At 36.5% G+C, this 17,476-nt stretch overlaps 1 protein-coding gene across 1 annotated transcript in view; it reads left to right on the top strand.

Moving 5' to 3' along the window:
• Positions 1–16,239, top strand: part of LOC137501005 (beta-1,3-galactosyltransferase 1-like) — a 30,636-nt gene extending 14,397 nt beyond the window's left edge. Inside the window, exons 4-5 of the mRNA XM_068227834.1 lie at positions 962–1,329; positions 16,121–16,239. Coding sequence (XP_068083935.1) covers positions 962–1,329; positions 16,121–16,227 — 475 coding nt within the window. The 3' untranslated portion in view covers positions 16,228–16,239. The remainder of the gene's footprint in view (positions 1–961; positions 1,330–16,120) is intronic.
• The last annotated feature ends 1,237 nt before the right edge of the window (positions 16,240–17,476 follow it).

The following is a 17,476-nucleotide window of genomic DNA, read 5'->3' as shown; positions in this document are numbered from 1 at the left end:
TATAAAGATCACCGGCCTAAAAATCATGTTATTCGTCATCTGTTTCCTCTTCTGAAAAAACTGTGGGTTTTTATCCGATAACATCCTCAAAAAGCCTACGGCATAATGTGCCCTGTTCTCTTGCTAGTATATTCCTCTCTCCTTTTCAACGCTGTCAAGAAATTTATGTATTCTTTCCTGTTTATTCTGATCTATTATGAGTCAAAAGATACAATCCGCTAACTGAACAAAATGACAAAAATATGGGAATAAGCGTAAAAGAAATGTCAGAAACTCAGTACGCCACAGGGCACACATAGTCAAAAGCACCGCTAATATACATGTTCAATCACTGCATTAACATGATCACGACTGAGGCATCGACAATGCAGTACGTGCTACCCAACACCTCCTATAAGATTTGATTGGAGTGAGGGAGCCATACAACAATCAGTTAACAATTGGCAAACTCTTTAATATTGTTGCTGTTGAAAAGGCCACGGCACGCCTACTCCCAGGTTAAGCATCACAGAGTGGTGGGGCTATTTAATACAAGTTTTATCTCTGCTTTAAAATTATTGCATTTAATTAAGTTGTCTGATAAGTTTCTCTGCACCTGAATTATGCCATGTAAACAAAGCACTGGAGATTAGTAATGCAAATTAGGAATAAAAATATAAAATGGATGGAGGGGTTTATTCCAAGAAATGCAAGTTTAGCATGTTTGTTAATACTACAAAATAATTTGTATTCGATGTCAACCATTGTAAAATTATTCCTTTTATATAAAATATTAAGTTCCCTAAAGGAGACCATAATTTCATTGATTACAAATGTTAAAAACATTCAAGCTTTTTAGGCCTTCTCAATCGTGAAATTATCAGCATTTTTACCCCAATGTGGCAGTGGGCTCATCACAATTGAAAAGGCCCATTTTTATTCCTTTTAGTTAGATAAAGGTATTTTTTTAATGGTCTTTCAGGTATTCACCACGATATATGTATGCTGGACGTGTTTATCCAAACTACGTATCTGGCACTGGCTATGTGATTGCAGCTGATGTAGCTCAGAATTTGTACCGTGTGGCTCTTCGTACTCCACTCTTCCACCTGGAGGATGTGTACCTGACTGGTGTTTGCGCTCGCAAAGCAGGCATCCGTCATCGAGACTATCCAGGCTTCACTTACGATCATCGTCGCATGGATCCGTGTGTGCTTAATGAGCCGTCAGTCATTACTAGCCATCGTGTTGACATCACAGAGATGAGAAAGGTGTGGACCCGCATGCATAGTCCTTCCCTTGATTGCACAGCTTTTGCAGCCTCTCAGAAATCTGCTTCAAAAGCAAGCGGTAAGAAGGTTGTGTCTGTTCGTCGTCCTGGTAACAGATGTGTATGATACTTCTATTGTTCTGTTTGTCCATCTGTTACTGCTTCAGTATACTATCCGTCATGATTGTATGGTGGTGTTGCTGGACTTCGTAGTCCAGTTACGTGTGTCCTGTTTTGAAGGCTGTGGCATTGTCTTGTCATGTGAGGTGTATGTTATGCTGTCTGTTTTCAAATTCAGTGTCTGATTGAGATGAAGACATCAGGAAAACATGTTTACAATTCATTGTTGGTCTCCAGGCCAATGTGTTTCATGGTTGATTAAAATTCTTCAGTTTCTGTAGCTGTGCAGACAGAATTTTGTCATCAGTTTGGTTTATTAGGTTACCGTATATTAATTCCTTCATGTATGAGAATCAGGTATACAAGATGAATCATGCTCAACTTGAGGACACTGAAATTATTGTACCAATCATGTTTTCAGGCAGAAATTAAGAGGAAGCATGGCATAAACAGCTACAGTTACCATTTTCATATTTCTTCTAATGTGCTAGTACTGTCAGATCTGTAGAGGGCATAACATCAGTGATATGCTATCCACCTAAAACTGCATTCTTCATCTCATAGTCGTATCTACTCTCCAATTTTATCATAAACCTATTTTGAGATTATTGAATCAATATACGTATAATTATATAGATCTGAAATCCTAAATCTAAAATCTAAAATTTGAAATGACCGAAAAAGAACAGAGCTTCCATTTATACCACAGAGTTCTGTGGTGAACTCTTGAGGATCTTTTTATTCCTATGAATTTATTTTATTCTAATCCAAACCGAGTTACCTTTTCTCTTCTTGTACCATTTTATACTTCATGTAGGGAAAAGTAGACTTTAAAAATGTATACTTAACAGAACTACAAACTGTAGTCTTGGATCATCAGGTGCATTATATCATCTTTGCTTCATTTTGTGGATTTCTACTCAAAAACAGTATCAGACAGAAATTCTAATGCTTTTTTGCAGTTGGCTCTGAGCAGTCAGTTTGTAGCAGGAAATTTAGGGGTTGGTTTAAACAAGCTGTCCTGTGACTGGCTCATTCTGTGATTAAATTAATTGTGTGTTGCTTCATCTTTTGGGTGCATTCAGCACTGTACAAACAGATGGTAATAGTTGACTATATAGTTATGAAGTAATACTTGAAAAGCACTCTTCTGCTCCTGCAGTTCAAAAGTGCATACAGTATTACTTATTAGAAAATGAGGAATTCGGAGAACTTGTTTAAATCCAAGCTGCACTTACACTTTACCTCCTGCCTATTCAACTGATTCCTTAAAGAAGATTACAGTTTAGTGTGTTCATAATATTTTATATTTTATTACTACTTGTTGCAGTAAAACTATAAGTTCAAGCAATAGAAAAAATTCTGATCATTTTGCCCGTAAAAGGAAAAAAATGTTTAGCAGCTGAAGTAAGACATAAGCTCCAATTATCGTAGTTCATGTGTTTTTATTTTATTGATTGTGATATTATTTGTAGTTAGGTGTGAAAAGAATGAGTTTCCTGATATTTCTTTGTAGAAACTTCTTTTTTTAAAGGGTAATAATAAAGAAGAGTTAAGTTTTTGTAGTTCTGTAAGTATATTAGATGGTAACCATTTAAAAGTGTGGGAGGTATGGATGCTGTCTGATGTGAGACGCACAAATTGTTGTGCCTCCCTGTGGAATACTTGCACATAAATACTCATAAGGGACAAGACAGATTGGGTAGTTATCTCAAGCCGTCCGTCTGAGACATTTAGTTAAGACAAGACTGCTTGTTTTGATATATATGTGTGTGTATGTATGTATGTATGTATGTATGTATGTATGTATGTATGTATGTATGTATGTATGTATGTATGTATGTATGTATATATATTTAAATGTATATTTTTACTGCTTGGCTTGAAATGTTTTAAGTTGTTATGTCTGTATTGTCCCTTATTGACAGTCTTACATGCCATATTCTAGGTAAAAGACCAAATACTTTTTATCATAATGAGGACTACACAGGAGAGAAGTAGATTAATAGATTTATATAGTTTTATTACATTTTTAAAGAAAGAGATCTGGTAGATGTAAGGGCTGATGGATAGTTGATGTATCATATCACTGCGTTGAACATGCAGCTTCTCAAACCTGCCTTCCCATCCATTGTCCTTCAAATAACATTCAGTCTTGGAGACAATAATATGGTAAACTGTCCTTCTTCCTTGGCTTGCCACTAAGGAAAGCTCTTCTGACTGCCAAACTTTCAGTTGGACTCCGTGGGAAAAACAATTGCATGATTAAATATAAACTCCATCAGAAGATGTACAATTTGTTACTTTTGATATATTGCTGTTATGAACTCCAATTTGAGTAATCTTTTATCATTGTTGATGGGATTCTTGAAAATTACCCAACCCAATGCTGTAATTATCTTATGTACATTTCCTTTCCATTTGATGCTTGTAGTTTGGTGTTTCTTATTTCGTAGTCTGTGATCACTAGATCAAGAGTTCCTGACTATGCTGTTCCAAGTACTACTATAGAAATTCTGTTGTTAATAAGTTACCATTTAGTAAATACATTTAAACCATTATTAGCATATGAATACAGAAAACCAAGTTGCAATACAAGGTATATTATTGCCATAATACTTGTCATATTATTAATGGTACTATTTGAAACTCCTCAAAACATGGTCAGTGGGGTAAATATTTAGGGGGAGATTTCCTTTCATACAACATTCCTTGTTCAGTTACTTTTCAGTACTATTGCAACTTCAAAGTCATCAAAGTACTACACTCTTGACGTTGCAGAATATAACTGGCTATGGGTGAAAACTGGCTGAGGTAAATAGAGACCTACTGAATGAGTTAGCTACGCAATTTGAGGCATATAGCTGTTAAGCTTGCATTCGGGAGATATGGTAAAACCTCATTAATTCAAAGTCGCTGGGACGCAAAAATCAAACTTCAAATTACGTGATTTTGAATTAACCGCAATACGTAATTCAGGAATGCCAACCCTTGCCGCATCACAGAATATTCTAAGACCCGTTACTGCATGCAGTTGACCTTGATTCACAGTTTAAACATTTCAAATGCCATGGAAAAATCTATTTCCAAAATGTATCCAACAAGATGCATTTACAGTATTCAAATAATGCACTTGGATAACTCACTGGCAAACATAACCTCACGTAACGAAAGGGAAAAAAACATGATTCAAAGACAAGGAGAACTCTATGCTGGCTCCCCTGTGCAAGTGCTTAATGTTTTGGATTACTGTACTGTTTGCATTTTTAGATGCCTTGTACTTGCACGGAAAGTGCCCGATGCCCTTAAAACATTGTGGCTTATCAAACTTTCTTATGACGAGGGGAGGAAGTTTCTTGCTTCCATCTGCATTGCAACACAGTAGACTACAGTGACCACCACCCTTGTGCGATTCCCCTGCCTGACACTACTCCCCTTTAAAACCACAAGTCCGTTTGGGTCCGGCATTAAAAAAAAATGCAGTTTCATCGGCATTGCTAATATTGTTCGGTGCATACGAATTTATTAGGCTGCATAAACCACGCTCTTTCGCCAAACGTCGGCATCGCCATTGTTCACAGATTCTGCTTCTCTGCACACTGCCTGCTACATGATATTGTGCCATTCTTTAAAACGCTGTATACAAAAGAATTATGATTTCATTCAAACTTAGCAACTATAAACACACCGAAGTGAGTGAAAGTGCGGAGAGTTACCCCTCCATGGTCCGGAAGACGCGTTTTATCGTGATGTGGAGAAATTTTGAGTGTAAATTACTCTGTAAATTACTATTTTATTTTTATAATGTAAAGGCAGTTTTGAATTAAAAATCAAATTTTTGGAAATGGGACCGACATTGTTCTTCGAATTACGAATTATCCGTATTTTGAATTAAACAATTTAAATAACATGCAAAACCGTACCTCATGTTTCCGGGAATGAGATCATCTTCAAATTAGGCAGGATTTTGAATGTACACATTAATGTACCATTGGAGCTTCATCCCATACAATGAGCCATACTAACTGAATGTTGTCAGCTGTTTTGAAATTTAATTTTAATCCATCCACTAAACTCTCATTTAAATTCAAAGAAATTGTTAATGTACTGTCAAGTATCCAACCATTGGGCACGAAAACAGATATACCTATTACGAAGCTGTAAATTGAAGCACTTTTGTGTTAAGCACAAGCATCAGTGTGTAAGTACTTTTCCAAAGACCATCAGTGAAAAATGTAATTTTGATATTGTGTTGTTTTCTGTGCATATCAGAGTTGAATACTCATAGAAAGCTGTTCCTGGTTTCATATTAGTACCATGTCGGCCACATTAATTGAAAATTGTCATTTTAATAGTTCACTGGTTTAAGACAGATAGGAAGTTCAGTTTTGTTAGAGAGAAATACAGTTTCAGGGTTTCATTAATTAATATCTCTAATTGATAAATTGCATTTGTATCTGTTGGAACTGATAGGATTTTTATCATATTTTCTATAAGTAGTAACATTGCAAGGCTGATGAAATATCACCACCATCAGCTGATACTCGTACCTGAGTATTTGTATCTCTCCTGCCATTCTTCCAAGATTTGATGGCTTTGATGGCTAAGAAAACCAATCCTGGCATGAAACATGCCACATTGGTTGCACTTTATAGAGGGTGAAGGTCGTGGTTGAGCCTGGCGTTGTTTATGCCTCTGACGTTTTTGTACTTCATGTCTACGATGTTAATGCTTAAATTGTGCAACAGCTGCTGCAGTAATTGTGCACCAGTGAGTGCGGTCTTCTGTAATAATATACCAACTACTTGGATCAATGTCAGTCCTTTTGAAGGTCTTCTGAATCTGATGTGTATAGCACTACAGAAAGGCACCATGAGTTATCCTGCCTGTACTGATTTCACTATACAGTATTTTTCGAGAAAGTCTGCCATCATTCGTGCACTGGACATGAAAAAATAATTATATTTATTAAACCCGTTTGTACCACATCACTCGAGAAGAAAAACGAAACTTGCCTACAGGGCGTTTGAGTTATTTCTCATTAATTTGTTTCTGTCCAGACATACCAATAATAATATGAGTAATAAGCATAAAATCTCAAATCCTGTGGGATGACAATACCTACATACCGATAAACTCTAATATTTATTTTTAAATGAATTAGGTATGGAAACAACAGATCAAATAACAATAATTTATTTATAATCATGATTTCTCTTACTACGCAGACAGTTTTGGTTGTTCATCATGATTAATCTAAATCACATGGACAGTCACAACTGTTGGCACTGATCTGATTTGAAATTGATTTTGTTTCATAACACAAATAAAACATGAAGCAAAATATAGTGCACAACTGACAAAATGAGACAAACCACTACATCTATTTGAAAATTCTTTGGTTCAACTGATGTGTCCTAATAAATATTCACCGGGCAAGTTGGCCGAGTGCGTAGAGGCGCGCGGCTGTGAGCTTGCATCCGGGAGATAGTAGGTTCGAATCCCACTATCGGCAGCCCTGAAGATGGTTTTCTGTGGTTTCCCATTTTCACACCAGGCAAATGCTGGGGCTGTACCTTAATTAAGGCCATGGCCGCTTCCTTCCAACTCCTAGGCCTTCCCTATCCCATCGTCGCTATAAGACCTATCTGTGTCGGTGCGACGTAAAGCCCCTAGCAAAAAAAAAAAAACTAATAAATATTAATCAACAGTTTAAATTGTAATACTTGTGCTTACAGTCATAATAACATGGCTCTGCCTATCCCAACATTATTCCTCAGCAAAAATTAAATGACCTAAAATTAATTAATCTAAGTATTTAAAAGCAATTAATCACAAATAATGTGAATAATAATTATATTCTACTAGCACGATGAAGACTACTGCATATATCTGGTAGTTCTCCACCTAACTAATCATGGGTAAATATTCTTAATTACAACATTAAATGTTCAACAGAAATAACTCGAACAAAGAAATGACGAGATCAACACAGATAAAAATATAACGTTTAAAGACAACGATGTTGGATTCATCTCCCCGATAACTCACGGTGACAGTACTTGTGACTCAGTTCACAATATGGGATTAAGCTGAAAAGAGGATTAAACTCTTGTGTATTCAGTCTATACTAAAGATGACATTCAACACAGCATTATTCCTCTATTGGATACATATTAACATAATATACATCGATTCTTGATGACAGTGCATATTCACAATGACGTGTACCTATCACACAGATATCCGCAACAAATCATCTCATACACAGCATTCATAATTCTCTTCAGTATTTCCGAAGACCGTATGCAATTCTTCCAGTTTTAAAACATCTTGTTTTCAACACTATCACACTATCTCAATCCTCATTTATCATCACAGTTTTTTAGTCTATCATCTCAACTGTAGCAGTTATTTAATTGTGATCCTTAAATTCAATCTTTCCACAATTCCTGTATCATGGCAATTATCTGCTTCACTGCTCCACTTGGAAAATGACATAAATTACCTTCCCCTACATTAGCAAGATTCATCAATCAAGTTATTCACTAGTTATTGGAAACTTACGACTTGTCGTTCTCCTTCAAGTATTTAAATTCAAAATTAGTTAAATTATCATTATGTAAAGAAATGAAAATTCTTTAGAGGAATAACGCTATTTGTAATAAATAAATAAATAGATAAATAAATAAATAAATAAATAGAGAAATGTTACTTTTACTTCTTCTTTTATGACCACATAGGATCACTTTAGTTAGTCCGTCATTCAGGTTTCTTTGAAGGGATTGTTCAAGCTTTGCGGTCCTCCCAGTACTTCTTCAGGCGCTCCGATCTTCGTGCCCTTTCCTCAGTTAAAAATCTGTGTGTTGTTGGTTTGTTTTGTGTAAGGGTAAAGCGGAGGTTTGTATTCTTGAGTTTTGTATTCAACTTTATCTTATTTGTGGTTTCTTCTGTTGTAAGACCTATTTCCGTCAGATCCTCTCTTCTCTGAATCATTTACATCCTGTTGTGGTATTTTTTGAGACGAGGTTGTGTTGTACTAGTTGTTTCAGAAGTCTCAAATCCTGTATCCTCATGATATGTCCAAACAATCCTAGTCTCCTCTTACGCATAGGATCTGTAATAGGTTCTAGCTTTGTACACGACTTTGTTAGGTATTAACCGCCACTGTCCATCTTCCTGGTATTTTTTGTTGATGCAGGTTCTTCCAATCCTCCTTTCAATTTTCTGAAGTCTGTCAGTCTTTGATTGTTTATTCAGGTGAAAAAGTGTTTCTGCTGCATATGTAGCTTCCGGTTTTATAACTGTGTTGTAGTGTTTTATTTTTGCATTTATGGGTAGACATTTCTTTTTGTAAATAACTCTTGTTAATTTTTGTGCTTTAGTTAATCTATTTGTTCTTGCTTGGATTGAGATTTTTTCCATTTAGGTTGTGTGTTATTACTTCTCCAAGATGTTTAAATTGAGTTACTATTTCGATTTTATTACCATTTATTGTAACTTCTTTTAGTTGTATTGGTTTTTGGGGCATAATTTCTGGGGGTTTTTTTTCAAATTATATTTTGAGGCCAATTTTATTTGCAATGTTATGAAGTTCTGAATCTGGGTGTTTGCTTCTTTTATGTCCACTGATAGTAATGCTAAATCGTCAGCGAAACCCAGGCAATTTGTTTTTGATTTTTCGGCTAATCTTTATTTTGGGGGGACATTTTCTAAACCATTCCCTCATTACCATTTCTAGAGCACAATTAAATAATAGTGGTACGAGCCCATCTCCCTGCCGTAGTTCAGTTTTAATTTCAAATATGTCTGATGTTTCACCCCTAAACTTCACTTTTGATTTGGTGTTAGTGAGAGTCAATTTTATCATGTTTATTAATTTGGGGTGTAGTCCAAGGTGTCTTAAAATTTTAAACAGAGATTCTCTATAGATGCAGTCATAAGCTTTCTTGAAATCTACAAATGTTATCAGCATATCTCTGTTTCTTCTCCTGTTATAGTCCATTATCAACTTAAGACTCATGATCTGATCAGGACAGCTCCTCCAGGGTCTGAAACCTCCTTGATATTCTCCTAGTTCTTTCTCAAGTTGTAAACTTATCCTATTAAGGATGATTATTGAAAATATTTTGTATGTTATGTCTAGGAGCGAGATTCCCCTGTAGTTATTAGGATCGGTTTTGTCTTCTTTTTTGTGCAGTGGGTATATGAGGGCTGTTGCCCATTGTTCTGGTAGTTCTTCTTTAATCCAGATAGAGACAAGTTGTTGGTGGAGGGCAACTTTTGCTGATGTTCCTGCATATTTCCAGATTCCCGCAAAGGTCTGATCTTCTCCTGGCGCTTTGTAGTTTGATTTATTCAGAGCTTGGTAGACTTCCTTTATTGTGGGGGGGATTGATGTTCTCTGGTGGTGTTTTTATTGGGGTGTCAGTGTCCAAATGAAGGAATTCTGTAGGTTCCTCACAATGTAAAAGCTTGTTGAAATATTTAGCCAGAATTTCTGCATTGTCTTTATTGTTATGAGCCAACTTACCATTTTCATCCTTCATCAGTAGGGTCGGGGGTTCATATTTTTGGAGCTGCTTTCTGAAGGTTTTGTAGTAGTCCCTTGATTGAGTTTTATTGAATTGTTCTTCAATTAACTGCAGGGTGTCCTTATGATATTGTCTTTTTATTCTTCTTAAGGCTTGGGTAGTTTCTTTTCTCTTACTAGATTTTGATAGGATATTTCTGTTTTTTGGGACTGATGTAATAGCCATGCTTGATGTCTTTTCTCCACTGTTTCATCACATTCACTGTTCCACCATTGGTGTTTTTTACATGGTTTAATTGGAGCCAGGTCTTCTGCAATTTGTTTAAGGTTGTGTACTTAGTCTTCAAGTTTATCTGTGATTTTTATTTTTTCAGTTGCTTTCTGGTAATTTTTGTTGTTGATTAACTGGGTAAGATCTATTTTTCTTTTAGTTTTAAGGGCTTGCTTTTGCTGTCTCCTCTGGGGAGTGAGTTTAATTTTAACTACGTAGTGATCTGAACCTGTGTCTATTCCTCGGATGACTTTGACGTTTTTGAGGTTTCCTCTTAAAACATGTAGATTTTGAGATTAAATCATGGTTTCTACACAGGTCAACTAGTCTCTCTCTCCATTTTTATTTGTTTTCTTGTGTGCTGGCCATTTTCTGTTATCATTAGTGGGAGCATGAGCATTTATTATAGTATAGATTTTATTAGATGCCTTTAAGGTGAGCATTGAGAGTTGTGGAGACTGTGATTTAAATTCTTGAACTGAGTTTATTATTTTAAGGCTGACCAAAAATCCTGTTCCAAATTGTGGGACATTCTTCATCACTCTCTTCCCAGGTATACCTTTATAAAGTCTGTACCCTTGAGATTCCAAGGCATCCTGGTCAGTGTTTCTAATTTCCTGTAATCCCATGATAAGAATTTTGTCTTGGTTCATTATGTCGGTGATCACTTTTAGTTTACCGGTTTGCATGAGTGAGTTTATATTGTGTGTAGAGAAGTATGTTATCTGCTTTGGTTTGATTCTTGATTTGTTTAGTTCGTGTATGGGGTACTGGGGTATTTCTGTGCCTCCGACTTCACGGTATCTTTTAGGTGGCAGCCCACCGTATCCGAATGCTGCCTTCTTTGAACTCTTGGTTCAGCCAGTGGAGCATTCCTTAAAAGACCTTCCATGGCTGACTGTCAAGGTGTCACCTGTGTGGGACTAGATCCCGAATTACTACTCTGGATGTGATCCAGTGAGGTGATAATGAGGCCGCTCCTCTGGAGTACAGACGCCTTGTGCAGCCGCCCCTGACCTGGAGAACAGATGCTGCATAATGGATTCCAGTAGCATTTTCTCCACTGTGGGGACCATCACCTCACCTAAAGGGGCTCATTCGCCCAAAGCCGTTGGCCCTCTTAGGGAGTCAGGTTATTTCCCGCTGCCCAACACTCGGTGTTGGCAGTTTTTACAGCTGGGTGCCAGACCAGCAAACCCTCCTCCTTTCTCATTTCGGACTTGGGACCGGACCATGGCAGAGTTGAAATGTTACTTATGTATTGCCATCTGTTTTGGATTGATCATTGCTACCTGACAATCACCATTGCCCACATCTCATCTTTCTCTTACATACCATTTTTGCATGTGGTATTATATTTTGGGTTTCCACATATTGTTCTTCTACCTGAAACTTAAAAAGAAATACCAGTTTCTGTGGCACACAGTATGTCTCATAGTGACTAGTCCGAAACACACTTGCCTGTCGATTCTGTAACTACTATCACTAATCAACTGATTTATATTACAATTGATTGTTTTCTCACATTTTGTAACCCGTATTTTACTCCAAATAACCTCAGTTATTATATGTTATGCTCCTTTTAAGTCAACCAGTCTACTGCTGCTTCTTTCATATCCAGATTAGTGTGTTGTTTGGTTTTTTAATTTTTTTTTTTTTTACAATTATCATCCCAAAACACAAATAAAAAGACATTGAGAATAAAAACAATAACACATTAGATCTTGATTTAATTGCAATTCATACATAAATATTCCATGTTTAGCTGTTGTCTATGATCTCGTCTTATATTCTTCAAACATATGTTTGGCCATCCGTCATGTTCGTGAAAGGTCTTTCTATATAAGGGGCAGTCAAATGAAAACCGAACACCTGCTACAATGTGACCATGCCTGTCATAAGAGGCGACCAAGGGATGATTGTATTAGAACCATGAAACTACTTGTGATTAGTACCACCACGCAGGGAACACCATGGTCGCTTTTACTTGCGCGTAGTACCACTATGTTAGGTACCAAATAGGTTTGTGATTAGTAGCCAGAGAGTATGTTGCCGGTTTTTACAGTACCTGTGATTAGTACCATATATGAGCAACACCATGGTTCTGGCTTGCCTGTGATTAGTACCCACTATATGAGGAACACAACGGGATAGCGCGAGTCCCTGTGGTTAGTACACTTATGTGATGAACACCATAGGTTTGTGTTGCCTGTAAATGGCGCCGCATGTGCGAAACACCATAGGTCTGTATTACATGTGCGAATTTCATTACGTATGAGTAGTATCGTAATGTGTGGAATATCGCGAGTCTACGCTACTTTTGACTAGTACCACAACATGACAAATACCATGGTTCTACTTTCCTAGCGATAAGTACCGTAATGAGGGACCGATGACTTGGATTTTGGACCTCTTTAGACTAAAAGCCTCATTGATTCAGTATTATGCTATACTGCTTGGTCAGTAATACTATTATTTCACGTCAGTTTCTGCGAATGCCCCACATTGCCGGTCAGATCCACTGATTGTTTTAAATTCATATCCATCCATTCATTCTTCATCCTCACGTTTTGAATTCTGGTCGGTGGAGGATTTTAATTTGTCATTCCATTTCGTCTCATTTCATACCATTAGGGGCCGATGACCTAGATGTTAGGCCCCTTTAAACAACAAGCATCATCATCTTTCTTCCGGTTGCCCAAAAATGTAAAAATTACAAGGTAAAAGATCTTGGTTGTACAGAGGATGTTGAATGGTTTTCCAACCAAATTGCTGAAGCATAGCATGCAACAGGATGACTCCGCCTGACAGCATTCCAGGGTGTTTTTCTTTTATGACGTATCGCAATTTCTGCAAAGTTTCTTCATAGCGCTGCACATTGATTGTGGTTCCACGCTCGAAGTCAACAAGCAGAGGGCCCTTGCAGTCAAAGAAGAAGGCCATCATTACTTTACCAGAGCTTGTGTGAATAGCTTTGGATTTCTTTGGTAGGGGAGAATTATGATGTTTCCATTTTTGGCTTTGCCGTTTGCTCTCGGGCTTGAAATGAGGGCACCATGTTTCGTCCCCTATGACAATATGGGACAGAAACGCATATTCTTCCTCGTGGTAGAGCTGCAGATGACACTGATATGACACCATTCTGTTAATCTTTTGTCCCTCCGTCAGTTGATGCAGAGCCCACTGCACACAAATTTTGCAGAAATGCAAGTGATCTTTGATAAAGACATGCGTGGAGCCATGGCTAATGCCGACCTGAACACGAATTTCTTCCTCCGTAATTCAACGGTTTTCCCAGATGAGGCCATCGATCCTATCACATCAGGAGTAAGGGCTCAATGGGCCTGGGCACACATCGTCTTGCAGCGATGTGCGCCCTTCTCAGAATCTGCTATGCCACTTGTGCACACTCGTCATGGACATAGTGTTTGCCATACACAGCAGACATGCGACAATGATTTTCACGTTCTCCAGCACCCTCAGCCACCAGAAAACGAATCCACACTTTTCTGCTCTTCTTTGCTTGCCTCCTCCATTTCTATAGCTGGACACACACACTAGACCAGTCCGCACCCCAACAAAGACATAACCCAACAACTGCGTACATGTGTGAGTTGTCACTATGCAGTTCTCCTACCATATAGATGGCAGTATCGATATGTAATGACAATGTTGCCACCTTTTGTGCGTGATGTGTGTTATGGCATGTGCTCAGTTTTCATTCGACTGCCCCATATATATATGGAAATAATGGTTTCAATTGAAAGAGCTGAAAAACTCGTGTCATTTTCCACCTAATAGAATCAGTGCATTCATTGCCACTTCCTGCTACATATATTAAAAGTATCTTATTCAGAGGGAGAGCTGTCCGGTCAGTTAGCTTGTGAGTCACACACTGGAGCCACTTGCTTGCTGTTCCAGCATTGCTGGTGTGGGAGCGTCTGCCAGAAATGTATGACTGAGAATTTATATTGTGTAGAAATGTGGGAAATTGAAAAATATGTGACATTCAGTTTTACCCCACTTTATGGTACTAACTCAAACAACGCATGATTTCAGATATGCAGACTCTAACAACCAAAAGCACATGTATTAATCCTGAAACACCAGTTTATTACATATACTGATCTCGTGGCACAGTTGGTTAGTGTTAGCAGGTTCGATTCCAACTGAGGTTATGGCATTTAAGGAAGCTTAAATGCGACAAATCCATCATTGGCTTCCAGAATATTAAAGAGTGCCTGTGGGACAAAATTTTGCCATCCTTATGTCTTCATAAGATGTGAACTTCATGGTTTTGATCCGTATTGAATTGTGATAACAATAACAATTATTAATGTCGTATGGTCCACCTTTTTCAATACTATATTATGCAATATTATTGAATTACATTACTAAACTAGGGATTAGTTTCGGCCTTGGCTGGCCATCTTCAGCCTTAATGTAATACATCTAATAACTAAACGAATGTAAAAACACACAATTGACATGAAATCTAATGTACAAACACACAATTAACATTAAAATGTGGGATGAACTAAGTGTAAAATCTGAGAAATAAATTAGGCTCTAAATTCTTAGCGTCTGTAGTATGCTCATCCTCCAGACTCTTTCTTGTATTGATATTCATAGAATTTTTCATTCCATCACTGTTAATCATTACAATTTCAATTGCAAAACAGTGTTCATTGCGAATATATACCAGCCACAAATTAAGAACGTGTCAGCTTTAACCATATTTTCATGTGCCGTCCTGAAAATGTCCAACAGCATTTCAGCATGTTTTTAACAAGCACAACGGGAACATTTCATTTTATTTACGTTGGTCGATCTGGAAACACCATCTAGCAGTTCTGCGTCAGCTGGTGGTTATTTACAGTGGCTTCCAGTAGCTTGCATACTTGGTAACACCACTCAAGTAGATTTGGTGATTGATGATCTGACTACAGAATCAAGATTTACCAGTTCCCGTTTTGCAATTGAAATTGTAATAATTAATTTTGCAATTGAAATTGTAATGATTAACAGTGATGGAACTAACAGTTCTATGAATATCAATACAAGAAAGAGTCTGGATGATGAGATGCTACAGATGCTAAGAATTTAGAGCTTAATTTATATTTCAGATTTTACACTAATTTCATCCCAGATTTTAATGTTAATTGTGTGTTTCTACATTAGATTTCATGTCAATTGTGTGTTTTTACATTTGTTTAGTTGTCAGATGTATTACATTAGGGCTGAATATGGCCAGCCAAGGCTGAAACTAGTCCCTAGTTTAGTAATGTAATTAAATAATATTGCATAATATAGTATTGACAGTAGGGGTAGACCAAGGTATGAATATGACAAGCAGATTAGAGCAGATGTAAGATGCAGTAGTTACGTAGAAATAAAGGTTAGCACTGGATAGGATGTCATGGAGAGCTGCATCAAACCAGTCAATGGACTGATGACTCAAACAATAACATAGTATTGAGAAAGGTGGACCATATGACATTAATTTAATAATTCTTATTGTGATCCTTGTGTCTCCCAAAATTTGCATCACTTGAAAGGATATTAAAATATTGTTATTACTATGATTTATACATGGAGAAAAAAGCAGTGTATCAGAAGAACTTAGATGTGAAGAGAGAATAGGTTGATGTACAATCTTTCTCGCTGCTTTGAGGTCGTAGCTTTTCTTTAATTGGTTATTACTCAAGGCAGAACTTTGTCATTTTCAACTCTTTCTCCTTAGACAAGATACACTTCATTGAACAAAATATTAACATTCTAAGCAGATATCTTTTGACGACATTGACAGTGTTTTGCTTCAGAGCAAATGATTTGGTATTATATTTCATCTAACAAATGGCACATTACGCTGTGCATGTGCTGTGTTATATTACAAGTTGATTTATTATTCAGAATGTTGTGAATTTTTGTGAACTGATTGTTTCAGGGTCAGATGCTAGAAGACTCTCAAGTCATAGAAAGAAAAATGTCTCCTGGAGGTATTCTCTCTGGTTAATTGTGACTAGACAGGTTTGCAATCTATTTATGTCATGAAAATAATATAAAGAAACATGGCAACCAGATCTAGAGAAGAAAAGATGAAGAAAAAATTAGTAGTAGAACCAGTGGACTATGAGTGTTAAACTTCTCACATTGTGATACTGTTGCGGACAGTGTTTTCCTGTACTCAAGCATAATTCAATAAAAGTTTGAAATAATGAAGCCCAACATTTAATTACTGCATCAGAAAGGAGTAAAGGTCTGATACTATTTTGATACATATTTTGTGTTTAAGTAGAGTGTGACAGAAATTTTACTTTTTCATTAGTTTTGTTGTGTCAGAACCTCTCTTGGAAACTCCAAGCGTTCATCTTCTAGTCAGTTTTAGAATAAGCTCTCAGTGCCCTCTTGCTGTTGCAAGGAAGTTGTACTATGACAGAGGAGTTGATTTGAAGGAGATATCAAGTGGCTCCCAGTGGCTAGTCTGATATTTTTAGATGGAAGTCGATTGTATGATTTAGTTAGCTGCTCATTCAGTCATACATTATTGTATATATTTATCTATTTATTGTGAGATGAATTTGAATACGCACGAAGTGATGCATATTTATATAGAATTTTATGTAGAATGTTTTAATATATATAATTTTATTGATTTCCTTGAGTAGAAAACCTGAAGAAAAAAAAAAAAGCAAAGCATTTCCATATTCCTTCGAAAATGTATATGAAATATTTTCTTGATTATTGTGTGCCAAATGGGTGTATAAATTGTGGGTTTTCACTTAACCCTAGAACACTAACCCTATTTCGCCACACATTATTACTAACCCTTCGTAAATTTGACTACTCCAAATTATAATTGTTATATTTTCTATGCAACAACTTATATTTGGCAAGATTTTGGTTATTTAGAGTTCCTATAGTGTCGTAAAGGGAACATGAATCAAAATACATAGATATTAAATAATTTTATGTGATTATTTATTAAATATAGAAAACTTGACGCACAAAAAATATTAAATGAACACGTTTTATAAGAAATGAATTTTATAACACAACATATTCAAATAAACTCTTAAAATTATGAATGTGGGTTATTTACATCGCAAAGAAACCAAAACTACCAAGAAAATAAATAAAATAAGTATAAATGTAAAAAAGGCATGAAGAAACATTATACTTATAAGTTCACACTATCACTAACCGTTCGTCAATATGATGACACCCACCCAATTATTACAAGAATGAGCAAAGATATCATGCCACAGTCAATAACTGCTCGAAAAAATCTGCTACACAAAAT

Source organism: Anabrus simplex, chromosome 5, assembly GCF_040414725.1.
Source record: "Anabrus simplex isolate iqAnaSimp1 chromosome 5, ASM4041472v1, whole genome shotgun sequence".
NCBI classification, from domain to species: Eukaryota; Metazoa; Arthropoda; class Insecta; order Orthoptera; family Tettigoniidae; genus Anabrus; species Anabrus simplex.
The sequence above is the reverse complement of the archived record's forward strand: the minus strand, read 5'-3'. Positions and strand labels throughout refer to the sequence as shown.